Source organism: Trematomus bernacchii, unplaced genomic scaffold (assembly GCF_902827165.1).
Source record: "Trematomus bernacchii unplaced genomic scaffold, fTreBer1.1, whole genome shotgun sequence".
NCBI classification, from domain to species: domain Eukaryota; kingdom Metazoa; phylum Chordata; class Actinopteri; order Perciformes; family Nototheniidae; genus Trematomus; species Trematomus bernacchii.
The window spans coordinates 1-13,671 of NW_022988026.1; the positions used below are offsets into that span (position 1 = coordinate 1).

General features: G+C 45.4%; 1 protein-coding gene and 4 non-coding genes across 5 annotated transcripts; all 5 read left to right on the plus strand.

The window, feature by feature from the left end:
• Window positions 1-1,859: 1,859 nt before the first annotated feature.
• rpl17 (ribosomal protein L17) lies at window positions 1,860-6,490 on the plus strand (the record flags this gene model as incomplete). Its single annotated transcript, XM_034117446.1, is given in 7 exon segments — window positions 1,860-1,893; window positions 2,930-2,979; window positions 3,119-3,159; window positions 4,300-4,434; window positions 5,546-5,644; window positions 6,133-6,324; window positions 6,415-6,490. Coding segments are annotated over 7 exon segments (599 nt in total), but the record flags the coding sequence as incomplete, so codon positions are not given.
• LOC117472280 lies at window positions 2,563-2,628 on the plus strand. Its single transcript, XR_004554901.1, has one exon. It is a non-coding gene; the product is annotated as a small nucleolar RNA SNORD58 (small nucleolar RNA).
• LOC117472279 lies at window positions 3,825-3,890 on the plus strand. The gene has a single exon (XR_004554900.1). It is a non-coding gene; the product is annotated as a small nucleolar RNA SNORD58 (small nucleolar RNA).
• LOC117472281 lies at window positions 4,569-4,634 on the plus strand. The gene has a single exon (XR_004554902.1). It is a non-coding gene; the product is annotated as a small nucleolar RNA SNORD58 (small nucleolar RNA).
• LOC117472278 lies at window positions 5,830-5,894 on the plus strand. Its single transcript, XR_004554899.1, has one exon. It is a non-coding gene; the product is annotated as a small nucleolar RNA SNORD58 (small nucleolar RNA).
• Window positions 6,491-13,671: the final 7,181 nt, after the last annotated feature.

Here is a 13,671-nt window from a genome sequence, read left to right on the forward strand (position 1 = left end):
CCCAACTCCGGGGGACTTTCCGGCCGGGGACTCCGGGTGGCAGTATACGCCGTGAAGTTGTTTGCGGCCTGCCAGTAAACCCAAAGCAGAAGAAGACGAAGTGACGTCAGCGGCTCATTTGCGTAATCTTCCCTCAGGGAAAAGTACTCCGGTGTGAACGTGATTGGTACTTAGTGCCCTGGGGTAATAAGTGCCGGGGCTCTGAGTACGGCAAAGTACTTGGTGTGAACGCGGCTATTGTGGCGGACCCTCCGCGCGAATGCGCAAACGGAGGGGTAGTGTGTAGGGGTAGGGTGTAGGGCGTGGTTTGGGATTGGGCCATCCACTGATAAACTGCGATGTTAACAACCTCGAGGCTCGTACCTGTGTTTAGTCTAGAAAAAGGTAAATGTGTGCATTTTATTATAAAGTTGTGTATATTTACAGACTGTTGCAAAAACTAAGAAGCTTATAAATATATATTAAAATCAGGTTTAAAACTAAAAGAACTTTACAAAAAAGTAACACAATTAAAGGTGGGGTAGGTAAGTTTGAGAAACCAGCTCGAGTGCGCTAGAATTTGAAAATACACAGCCGGAGAAAATCTGCCACTTCCTTACAGAGCCCCTCCTCCAACACACACGAACGCGCACATGACCAATGAGGGCACGAGATAAGTTTGTGCACAGATGGAAGGCTGACAGGCAGGTAGGCCATCCAGTTATTTTAGCCGGGCCGGCTCAGATGATTGGTCGTGCTTTTTACAGTACTACAGCTTCCACAGATGACATTTATTTATGGATTTGTTGTCAAAGCACTTCAGATATTCATTGCTATCGGGATGTTAAGAGCATTCCATGGAATATAACAACAAGTGTATCTCGAGCCGGTTTCTCAAACTTACCTATAACCTTTAAAGATGTTTGGAGTTTTGTTTTAGTTATTCATTTTAATTTTTTGTCAAAGAGATGCTGATTTGAAACCGTTGTTACATACAGTTACGGCATTTCCTGTTTCTGAGGAGAGGAGAGTTTGTCCCAAAGCTTGCCGCTGTATTTACTCCCTCCATCTGACAGGAGGAGCCTCGTTGAGACTCCATGGAGTTCACTGCGTCACGGAGGGGGAGTGTGTAGGCGTAGGGTGTAGGGCGTGGTTTGGGATTGGGCCCGAGTCATGATAAACAGTGGAGAGACCCGGATGTAGGTCAGGTTGAGTGAAACAGCACCCCCTGCTGTCCACACACTGTCACTGCAGCGGGGAGATCAACACGTGGTTTGTTTATTTATTACAGTTTATTTAATATGTTTACACTAATTATACAGTTCATACATGGAATATAATGATTGCACAAGGCATGGAAACATTAAATAAGATTTATCCAAAATGAATATATATTTTGTATTTGTTGACAGATGCAACTATATGCAACATTAAAATTAAAATGTTGTATTAAATTTACTTTTAAACGTATAAACTGTGCAAAAACAACTCATGCAATTACTGTTGGAGCTGGAGAGTCATAACAGTTTATACACTATTGTTGATAGAAGTTTAATATTTATAAATAATAAAATGTCTTTGTTATTTTATTTGTATTAATTAAATATGAATAATTACACTGTAGTTTGCAATATACTCATTGTCCTAAGTGTTTATTGTTTTTTTTAGCTTTTAAGGTTATTTGTTAAATTTGTGTGAAAATGCCTTGTATTTTTCTACTTATGCAACGCAAATATTTCCCAATTTGGGATCAATAAAGTACTTTTTATCTTATCTGATCTTCTCTCTGCATGCAGTACCGCAGTGAGGCGCAGTCCCTCCCCCGGCCGGCAGGGGGCGGTGCGGCGCTCCTTAAAGAGCCGGAAAGCCCGCTCTCTCTCCCCGGTTCTTCCTCTTCCCTCCGCGGCCTCAGAGGTAAGACAACATCGCGATCATCTCGAACCGAATCTGCTCTAAATCTCTATCAAAGTGCTCCATCCTGCTCATTAAACATTACCCGTGTCTGTAACTAAGTCTAAACTCTTCGCATGGAGTTAGATTTCTGTGTTTTGAAGCTGGATTTTTAGTTAAATTAGGTTTTTAAGGAGACGCCGGTTTGGTGGCTAACACGTTAGCTGTCCGCCATGTTGGATCAAACTGCTGTGTTTTTTAAACCTTTTATTGTAACTCCGAAAGACCCTCGTGTTTCTTTGTCTTTGCTGTAGATTAGGGTTCACTCTCAGGGTGTGAGTGGGTTACATCAGAGCTGAATCAGAGCTAATGCTAGCTGGAGTCGCGTTGAGTCAGTTCTTTCACATTAAATAACATTTAGATCTGATTTCACCAGAAGTGTGAAAATGTTCCGCTACTCTCTAAATCATCTGAAATGTAAACATCTCAAATACAAATGGCATTAAAACAAGTACAAATAAACATGTTGAAATGTGTCGATGTAAGGCTGGAGGTAGGAGACGAGAGGCTGAGGCAAAGCAACATTAAGCTGATTTACAATCAAGTGTTAAACTAACTTTGAACAGAAGTGATGACTGATGCTGCGTTCAGGTGCTCTGATACCTGCAGTTTATTAGAGGTGTGTGAGGGGAGCTGCAATGATGACCAATTAGGACACCTTTGATTCTCCATGAAGACGACTTTATAAATCTGAGCAGCTCCTTCTCTGTATCTCTTTATTTATATATATTGAGACGCAGCATTTCATCCCGAGGAGGCGTTCAAAGACAGTCGGACAACCTGTCTCCAGGACAGGTACATCTCTGGGTTTCGAGGTGGGGTTTTTAGGAGACGTTAGCTGCCCGCCGTGTGGGATCAAAGTGCTGTGTTTCCACTCAAAGACCCTCGTGCTTCTGTCTCTTGGCTCTCAGGGGGTTTGGGGGTTCAATCACAGCTGAATCGGAGCTAATGCTGGAGTCGTTTCTTTCACATTAAATAACATTTTGTTCTGTTTCTCCAGATATCTGAAGATGGTCCGCTACTCTCTAGACCCCGAGAACCCCACCAAATGTGAGTAGACATTATGAAGAGGTGTTTAGTGTGGCTGTAAAGAGGCAGCTTGGGACCCCTCGGGACCCCTCATGAGAACAGACTGTGATCTTCTGTGTTTAACGAGATGCTGATATTAAGCTGATTCTTTCTGTTGCAGCATGCAAGTCCAGGGGCTCCAATCTGCGGGTTCACTTCAAGGTAAGACCTGGAAAACACTGGAACATTATTGAATAAGCATCTGTATGTTAGCTCCTGTTCAAACAGGACTCTCTTGAGGGTCTTTACTGATGGTTTCATTAATAATCAGTCAGGTGTGGCACGTCGTCGTTAGGGGAGAGAGAGCAGGAGGAAACCATCTGTTACATCCTGCTCTAAGGCACCTTGAATCCTCCGTAAGATATTTACTGATAGTTGATTTGTCTCTCTTGGTGTCATCATTCCCAGTAACGAGTGCAGTGTGGCGCACCCCTCCCCAGGAGAGACTTCAGGGGTTCATAACTCGCTGTGAGATGTTTCAGCCCTTATGGTTTGATGTGATCAGAAAGCAGCGATTCTCAAACTTCAGATGTTCTGGAAAACCTGTCGTGCTTTAAAAGTGTTTACATCTTAAATCAAGACGTCAAGGACAACTTTAAACATTAATATAACAACTCCCCGTGTGACTGAGGAGTTCCTGATCAGGAGGCGATCTCTCTGAGGGCATGGAGACGTGGAGAGGAACCAGAGGAGTGAAACTTCACCGCTCCTCAAGTTAAAATGAAACGTATTCACTTTGATGTTTCCTCTGAATGTAGTTCTGTGAGGGCGTGCTGCGTTCAGGTGCTCTGACACCTGTAGTTTATTCTAGTTGTGAGTGAAGGGAGCTGCAATGATGACCAATTAGGACACCTTTGATTATCCATGAAGATGACTTTATAAATCTGAGCAGCTCCTCCTTCTCTGATGATATGAACGTACCTCAGTCTCTATCATCTCATAGCAAGACGCTCTCAAGGAGTGAGTCAGCCGCTAGTGAAGACCACATATAGCACTAGTAGAGTGTCTGATACTCCTGTCTGTGGTGTTGTTGTTGTCCTCCTGTCTGTGTTGTTGTCCTCCTGTCTGTGTTGTTGTCCTCCTGTCTGTGGTGTTGTCCTCCTGTCTGTGGTGTTGTCCTCCTGTCTGTGGTGTTGTTGTTGTCCTCCTGTCTGTGTTGTTGTCCTCCTGTCTGTGGTGTTGTTGTTGTCCTCCTGTCTGTGTTGTTGTCCTCCTGTCTGTGGTGTTGTTGTTGTCCTCCTGTCTGTGTTGTTGTCCTCCTGTCTGTGGTGTTGATGTTTGTGTCCTCTTGTCCTCCTCCAGAACACCCGTGAGACAGCCCAGGCGATCAAAGGGATGCACATCCGTAAAGCCAACAAATACCTGCGTGATGTTGTTGTGAAGCACCAGTGTGTTCCCTTCAGGCGCTACAACGGGGGCGTGGGGCGCTGCGCTCAGGTAACCATCTGTTAGCATCGTGATGTATCTAAGGCTAGGAGACGAGCTTCTGTCTGCAGGTAGGAGACGAGAGGCTCTGATGCTGCGTTCAGGTGCTCTGATACCTGCAGTTTATTAGAGGTGTGTGAGGGGAGCTGCAATGATGACCAATTAGGACACCTTTGATTCTCCATGAAGACGACTTTATAAATCTGAGCAGCTCCTTCTCTGTATCTTATTGAACTTGTTTGAGACGCTGCACTTCATCCTGAAGAGGCGTTCAAAGTAGGGATGGGAACGATTAATCGAATGTTCAGGTATTCGAATATGAGTTATGAATATTTATATTAATAAAAAAAAAAATTGGGAGGGATGCCCAAGTTGATTACATATTATCAAATGGAATAATTCCATGTATACGACAGTGCCATAGCTAAATGTGTAGAGTGCAAACTATGCCAAATTAAACTTATATATATATATACATACTATACCTTGCTATACACGCAACCTCCGTTCCAGCTGAGAGGGTCTTCTCTCCAGCTGAGAGGGTCTTCTCTCCAGCTGAGAGGGTCTTCTCTCCAGCTGAGAGGGTCTTCTCTCCAGCTGGCCTGATTGTGAATCACCTCCGCACATGAAAGCTGTAGGCCTATAGCTGTCAAACTGATCACAGTTCAATACATTTGACAAATTGGACTTAGTTTCTAAACTTATTTGAACATGTATTTATTTATTTCCAAAAGTCATTGAAAAAAATTGTTTTCGAATAAAAATATGTTTTGACCCAATTTTTTTTTTATAAGATTTGTACATTTCGGTTAACCGTTTTTTGGGGGGTCGAATATAAATTTGCTTTCAAATTCCCATCCCTAGTTCAAAGACAGTCTGACATGTTTCCCTCTGTGCTGCACTTCAAATGACTGCTTGTTAATTCAAATGACTTGATGTGCAGCAGATCATCACCCTGTCTCTACGGACGGTCTCTGGGTTTTTAGGGACTTTTCAACCAAATCTCATGAAAGCTTTAGGGACGAGCTTCTGAGGACTCCTCTGGGTTCACCGTGACCTCTGATCAGCTGAGACGCAGAGTTTGTGTTTTAACAGACTGACTGACTGTGTGTTTGTGTTTCAGGCCAAGCAGTTCGGCTGGACCCAGGGGCGCTGGCCCAAGAAGAGCGCCGAGTTCCTGCTGCACATGCTGAAGAACGCCGAGAGCAACGCAGAGCTCAAGGTGCGCTCACTACTTTCTATATCTCTGTAATGAGCTCTGCTGCTTCCTGTCAGACTCAGAAGTACTCGATGATCCTGATGTGCGTTCACGTTGCAGCTCCATGAACACAAGCTGTAACTAAACTGTTCAACTAACTTCACTCTGATGCTGCGTTCAGGTGCTGCAGTTTATTAGAGTGAGGGGAGCTGCAGTGATGACCAATTAGGACACCTTTGATTCTCCATGAAGACGAATCAGAAATCTGAGCAGCTCCTCCTCCACGATGATGATGATATATTGCATTACTCCCATGACCTGTACGCACCAGATGAATGAAATGTTAGCGTTCCTGTTTTCAGTCCAAATATCTTCTGTGATCGGGTTCTGTTGAGTTTTTCATCATTTCAGGGTCTGATGAAGCCCGAACGTGTCTCTGGGTCTCAGTTCCTAACTCCCCCTCTTGTCTCCTTCAGTTCCTAACTCCCCCTCTTGTCTCCTTGTCTCCTCAGGGTCTGGACGTGGACTCCCTGGTGATCGAGCACATCCAGGTGAACAAAGCCCCTAAGATGCGCAGGAGGACGTACCGTGCTCACGGCAGAATCAACCCGTACATGAGCTCTCCGTGTCACATCGAGATGATCCTGACGGAGAAGGAGACCATTGTCCCCAAGCCCGACGAGGAGGTGGCGCAGAAGAAGAAGGTATTAAACGCACACATGTATACATATAGATATATATAGTGTATCTGATGAGCCGTGAAACCTAACCTGCCGTGTTCTCTGTGTTTCCAGGTTTCACAGAAGAAGCTGAAGAAGCAGAAGCTCATGGCCCGAGAGTAAAATAATAAACTCACTTTATCACCACGTCCTGAGTCTCTGTCTCTGTCTCTCCACGTCCTGAGTCTCTGTCTCTGTCTCTCCACGTCCTGAGTCTCTGTCTCTCCACGTCCTGAGTCTCTGTCTCTGTCTCTCCACGTCCTGAGTCTCTGTCTCTCCACGTCCTGAGTCTCTGTCTCTGTCTCTCCACGTCCTGAGTCTCTGTCTCTGTCTCTCCACGTCCTGAGTCTCTGTCTCTGTCTCTCCACGTCCTGAGTCTCTGTCTCTGTCTCTCCACGTCCTGAGTCTCTGTCTCTGTCTCTCCACGTCCTGAGTCTCTGTCTCTGTCTCTCCACGTCCTGAGTCTCTGTCTCTGTCTCTCCACGTCCTGAGTCTCTCTCTCCACGTCCTGAGTCTCTGTCTCTCCACGTCCTGAGTCTCTGTCTCTGTCTCTCCACGTCCTGAGTCTCTGTCTCTGTCTCTCCACGTCCTGAGTCTCTGTCTCTGTCTCTCCACGTCCTGAGAAGGGTTCCCGCGGGGTCTTAAAAAGTCTTAAATTTGATCATCTGAATTGAAGGCCTTAAAAAGGTCTTAATATGACTAAAAAAAAATAAGAAAGGTCTTAAATATGATTTAGAAGGTCTTTAAAATGATGGGATTTGAAAGGTACTTCTGTGTTGCGATCGCGTCTAAATGTGTTTTGGGAGAAATGTCCGGGCTGCAAAGTAACCTGTACGGTGAGAGCCTTTCAGTTCCCCCCAACAATCTGTATTGAAACAAATCAACATGGAACCAGTAATCACTAACTTTGTTTCCCCCGGCCCCTTATCGGAGAACACCCAGCTAGTAACCTAGCAACCAAGCTTCAGCTAGCGGCAGACAGAAACTCATGTATCTTCAAATAAATATGGGGAAGTGTAAGTTCAACCGTATTTGGTTGGAAAACATCGCATTTAGTGCTTGGTTGAAACCAGTGGAGGGAACGTGTTTGAAGCCCGCTGCACCTTTTGCAAAATACATTAGCGTTTGTTTTGCTAATGTAGCTTTAGCTAGTGCAGCGTTAGCTAGTGCAGCAGCTCCCGCAACAACACCGGGGGACCTCCGGGCGACGTTTGGGTCTACGTCAACCCTAAAAGCGGAGGGGCTGTAGACGCTAAATACCGTAGCTAAACACCAATCAATCAACAGCAACGATGAAAGATTGTAGCCAAGGCAGCAGAGCTCTGAATATAGCTCTTGTTACTCTCACACACACACACACACACACACACACACACACACACACCCTCTCACACGCGTCTTTTTTTAATCTTTCCATGCAGGTTGTTCTCTTATAAAGACTCATGTATTATATTAAACACATTGCACACTATCAAATACTAAGTAAGAATTATTTTGACTAAAATATACTTTTAACACAACTATAACTTAGTATTTCCTGTTATAAAAAGTGTATGTGTGTAGATGTCAAAGTACTGAGTACTTCAGTGTGAAAGTACCTCAAATACTGTTCAAAGTACTTTCTGCTACTTTATCATATTTCTAATAAAAACGTAAAAGTACATTTACTCAAGTCCTGTTTCTAAGTTCTATAGATTTGCCTGTCCCACTGTTTTGGCCACACTTGACCCACTCTACCATGCTGCACTGCGTTATATATCAAATGCACCCTATAGGACTCATCACTGCACACTGTATAGCCTAACTGGATGGTCCTCACTTACTATGCGTAGGATGCAGCACTGGTTTGTATTAATGTATAAAGCCATTTTAGGTAAGCTTCCACTCTACATATGTGTCAGATTTGCCCCAATTTGTGACTCTTACAACCTCAGGTCCAGTGCCTGGATACGGGTCCAGGTTCCTGCTGTTCCTCTATATCAGGGGTTCCCAACCCCCGGTCCGCGGACCGGTACCGGGCCGCGGAGGTGTTACTGCCGGGCCGCGAAATAGCTGTGAGTTTATCGTAATATTTGCAGAATTATAAATATATAAAAATATTTTATCATAATATTTTTTTCAAAAAGTGTTTAATTTTCGCACCTATGCCACCAGTCATATTATTTCATCCAGTAGCTAGTTAATCTTTCACCAGAAAACCGTTGAAAATGGCTTTTATGATGTTCCGAGGGATTCGGCGGCTCAGCCTAAGGTCTCAGCCTCTTGTGCGCACGAGCATGTTACCGGTGCGCCAAGTAGGAAGAGGAGCGCACAGGAGACAACCGTTTGATTGCAGACTGTTATGTTTATGTGGGGAAATGGTGGTGCATACATTATTTGAGATATATTTCAAACTCGGACTTCATTTTAAGGACATGTCGGCCAGGAGTGTAGAGGGAGCTATTTGTTTAAGCACCGGATTGGCAAAACAGGAGAGTAAACCAGTCTGCCTTGATCTATGAATTAATGTCCGGGACTCTCACGGTATCTGCTGCCCGCAGCTGCTTTAGAGAAGGAACACCTCCTTCACTTCATGAAATGGCTGAAGCATCAGGAGGCAGCGGGACGTATACTCGGTAAAGAGCTGTGCCTTTTTACGCACCGCCTTCGCTGTGTTTAACTTAATCAGAACAGTTTAAGAGTGACTGCAGGCTGCTACGTGTTAACCACACACACATCTACACACATCGAACTGCCCGATTACTCCCCCTTTTATTAGTTTTATGAAGGATATGTCCAGTCAGTCACCAAGGCGCATGATGTGTGTGTGTATGTGCTCTGCTCAGCTCAGCTCTGTGTGTTCGGTGTGTTTGTGTCTGTCTGACACCGGCATATGCGGCTGTTCCCAAAATAAATTAGTTTAATCTTAATCTCGATGTAGTGCTATGCTGTCGGGAGTGCACCGGAACGAACGACACTATCATAATATCTTCTGAAAACAAATGCCAGTGACACACACACACACACACACACACACACACACACACACACACACACACACACACCCTGGCGACCGGACATCTCCTTCATAATGCGCCTTCTCCTCGTTTTCCCAGCATTCACTGGATTATCCGTAAATCATACAAACAAAACCAAAACGTTGATTTATCTGTTTTCCCGTTTTGGTTTAAAAACTGAATAACGTCGGTTTTTTGGTTTTCCGAAAAACCAAAAAACAACACCGGTTCTTTTTTAAACTTTGTTAATATGTTTTGGATGCATATTGTTCTAGTATTTGTTCAGGCTGTTACATACAATTAGCCTCTGTTGCTACCTGCTGGTGGTGAGTAAATATTAAAATCAGTTAAAATTGACAACCGGTCCGCGATTTTTTTTTAATGTATCTGCCGGTCCTTGGCACAATAAAGGTTGGGAACCCCTGCTCTATATCATGTTTTAAATTGAAGTTGTCTGAAGTCCTCACCACCAGCTGCTCTTGCAGTAACAAGTAGTGTACTTTTCTTACTGTCCTAATGTGCACAATGTAGTGACTGCTTTTTCCTCTTTTGGTTTCTTAGTTATGTTCTCTGTATGTTATATGTTTGTGTTCTGTGTTCTGTGTAACGCTGCTGCCTTCTTGGCCAGGTCAGCTTTGAAAATGAGATTTTATCTCAATGTTTTTATCTGGTTAAATAAAGGTTAAATAAAAATAAAAAAATGCACACAGACTCTCTCCTCTGAGGTACTTGTACTTCTCGTGGCCTTCATCGCAGTAATCAGGTAAATATCTGAATATAAATATCAATATGCAGATAAAGTTAAAGTGCAGGAATATATCGGTTTAAGTCAAAATCGACCAGCAGAGAGCGACCAGCAGAGGGCGGCCAGCAGAGAGCGGCCATCAGGGGGCGACCAGCAGGGGGCGGCCAGCAGAGAGCGGCCATCAGGGGGCGACCAGCAGGGGGCGGCCAGCAGGGGGCGGCCAGCAGGGGGCGGCCAGCAGGGGGCGACCAGCAGGGGGCGGCCAGCAGGGGGCGGCCAGCAGAGGGCGGCCAGCAGAGAGCGGCCATCAGGGGGCGACCAGCAGGGGGCGGCCAGCAGGGGGCGGCCAGCAGGGGGGCGACCAGCAGGGGGCGACCAGCAGGGGGCGGCCAGCAGGGGGCGACCAGCAGGGGGCGACCAGCAGGGGGCGCCCAGCAGGGGGCGCCCAGCAGAGAGCGACCAGCAGGGGGCGCCCAGCAGAGAGCGGCCAGCAGGGGGCGGCCAGCAGGGGGCGGCCAGCAGGGGGCGCCCAGCAGAGAGCGGCCAGCAGGGGGCGGCCAGCAGGGGGCGACCAGCAGAGAGCGGCCAGCAGGGAGCGACCAGCAGGGGGCGGCCAGCAGGGGGCGGCCAGCAGGGGGCGGCCAGCAGGGAGCGGCCAGCAGGGGGCGCCCAGCAGGGGGCGCCCAGCAGGGGGTAGTTCGACCCGACAACAGGATTGGGATCAGTTTGATCCCAAAAAGATGGATTACCCTGATCCCACCAGAGGGGTGGGTCTCCAGTGGATTACCAGAGCAAAATGTGCTGTACAATTTATTTAAAAATATGTTTCAATATAAATAAGATGGCAAAGTTTGTTAACTGAAATAATACACCATGTTTAGCCTTCATGGGAAATACATTTTATTTTTCATTTTTTGGTCACATTTGTGGTCTATTTTGTTTTCAAATCTTGATGACATAAAAGTTTATGCTCATAAAAGTATCACAACAAAGATTGTCAATCACAAATGTAATTTAGATTAAAGGGCCCATGTCATGGCCATTTCCACTGATCATAATTACATTGTTGAGGTATACTAAAATAGATTTATACTGTGCAATTTTCCAAACTCACATTGGTTTCGCATACAGCATCTCTGTAAAGCATGTGTATTCAGCAGTATTCACTCGCTCCACTAAACGGCTCGTTGGAGCTCTTGCCCCCCCCCCCCCCTCCCTGTGAGCCTAGTGTGCTCCGATTGGTCAGCTCGGCCACTCTGTTCTGATTAGTCAACCACCAGAGAGGCTCCGCCCATGTCGAACAGTGCTTTTTTCGGCTCGCTCTCGGAACATCAGTCTTATCATGGCGTCGGTACAGCCGTATATTTTATACGCTAACTAACCGAACTGTACCTACAACTGTTGTTATAGAAGAGTGTGACGGCCCCAGGGCCTTTGTCTTACGATGGGGTGGAGCTGAAGAGGCTAATCAGCGCGATCACGGACACCTGGCCGGAGCCGAGGTGCTAGCCAGCTGCCCGGAGTCACACGGCGGCCCCTCTCTCTCTCGAAAGTGGCTGCAGAAGGACGAACTCGGCGATCCTCTCCCCTCGACCACCTATCTCTGCATTTACCACAATAAATGTGCCGTGGTTTTGTAAACTCGTGTATGTCTCCTTGTCTTTCCGTTGTGGCCTACGAGCCGCTCATAACAAAGAGTAAGTTATTGTTACCTGTAATAAACTACTACTGTTTGATGAGAAATCAAATCATGGTTTGCTATATATGAATGATATGTTATAGGAGCAAATAATTCAGGGAAGAAAGGATAGGCCTACTAAGTATTTCCATCAAACTTTATTTTTAGAAATGTACAAAACGAACATAAATATACATATATACACGGTATATAGTCAATTACTCCCCGTTGTCGGCATCTTGCTTATCGCAGCCGGGGCTTTTTAGGACGAGGCCTCAGTGTGGTAGTCCCGTCATGTATTGTCCGGCAGGATCTGGCTGGACGAAATCAAATGCAAATCACAAAATATTAGAGAAACTTAGTTGTTTTAGATTCGTTAGTAGTAGTTGTGGTAGGAGTGTGGATCTATCTAATGAACAGCTTGCCTGCTAATATGCTAACCTAGCTTTGTTTACCTTGGTAGCTAACACGATATGAACGTTAGCTTGGAGGAACGGCAACTATAATGGAGTGTAATAAAACTACTATGAACAAAAGCTAGTGGTTCATATTAGGCTAGCAATAACGTGTTTATAATTGCAATCTTATACGGGTAGTCTGCTACGTTCGGTCATTCATTGTAACTGCCATGAATACATTGTTTTCCGCTAGCATGTATAGCTAGCCTCGTTAGCTATACATGCAGTATGTACATGTACTGTCACAATGTACGGTAAATCACCCGGAGTATACTGTATGAGTATTCCGTGTGTGTGACTGCAGACATTCTCCTGCCATGACAAACATGTAAGGTCATCTGCTGACATTGTAGTTGATATATTTAAACGCTAGCAACGTAGCATAACACAAATGTTTTTCCGAGCAAACCTATGTCTAGCTCCGTTGGTTAGCTCGGTAGCATACACGCTACGCCAGCTATAATGTAATTACGTTTCGCGACTGACCGTACGGTAAATCACCCGGAGTATACTGTCTATGAGTATTTTGTGTGTGAATGCAGACATTCTCCTGCTATGAGATACATGTATGCAAGGCCATCTGCTGATATTAGAGTTGATATATGGAAACGCTAGCAACTTAGTTAGCACAGTTAGCACTGTGTCAATGGCTTAGCAGTCTGACACACGTTTACACATTTAAACAGTCTTGTTTGATAAATACACAAATAACAATGCAAACGTACAGGTTGTATACCCAGATCTTCCCCTGCTCCAAACGGTCCAAACAAACTAGGAATAGCATCGTCCTTCAGTTTCAAATGCTGTGCATATCCGGCCTCAAACTGGGCAATGTTTTGGAAGCTTTCGTCTGTGAAATGCTGCGCACATAGTAACGTTCTTCGAACCTCTGAAGGAACAGTGTTAAACAGACATTTCAACCACTGACTTCGTGGTGGTTCTTCCGTCGGTAGGACAAACAGCTCAGACTTCTCCTCACATTTCAGGAAACAGGTCCTTGGCAGTGGCATGACTGGATTGATTGTGAACTGAAGCAGAGCTTCCGACAGTAAATGTTAGGCTGGCAGAGGGTGCGGCCAGCGCCGCTGGGTGTGGCCATAGCTCATCCGGATTGGTCCATTTCGTTCTGGGTACCGCATGACATCATGCCGTACCCGGTAGAGTTTTACTCGCTACAGGGTGTACTTTGAGGGTTTTGACTCTGCACACCGTTTACATGCATAAAAACCTTCATAACACACAAGGGGACGGGTAATAACCGGAAAAGCATGACATGGGCCCTTTAAATAAAAATATCTTCAACAAAAAAACAGTCCATCTGTCATCACCTTTCAAGAGCAACTAGATGTCTGCAATGTGGTCTCTTGTCTTCCCTGTAGTATCTCTCATGTCCACTAGAGGGCGATCGGTCGGATTAAAGCACTTTATTCAGGATCTAGTCATCTTGAAAGTCTG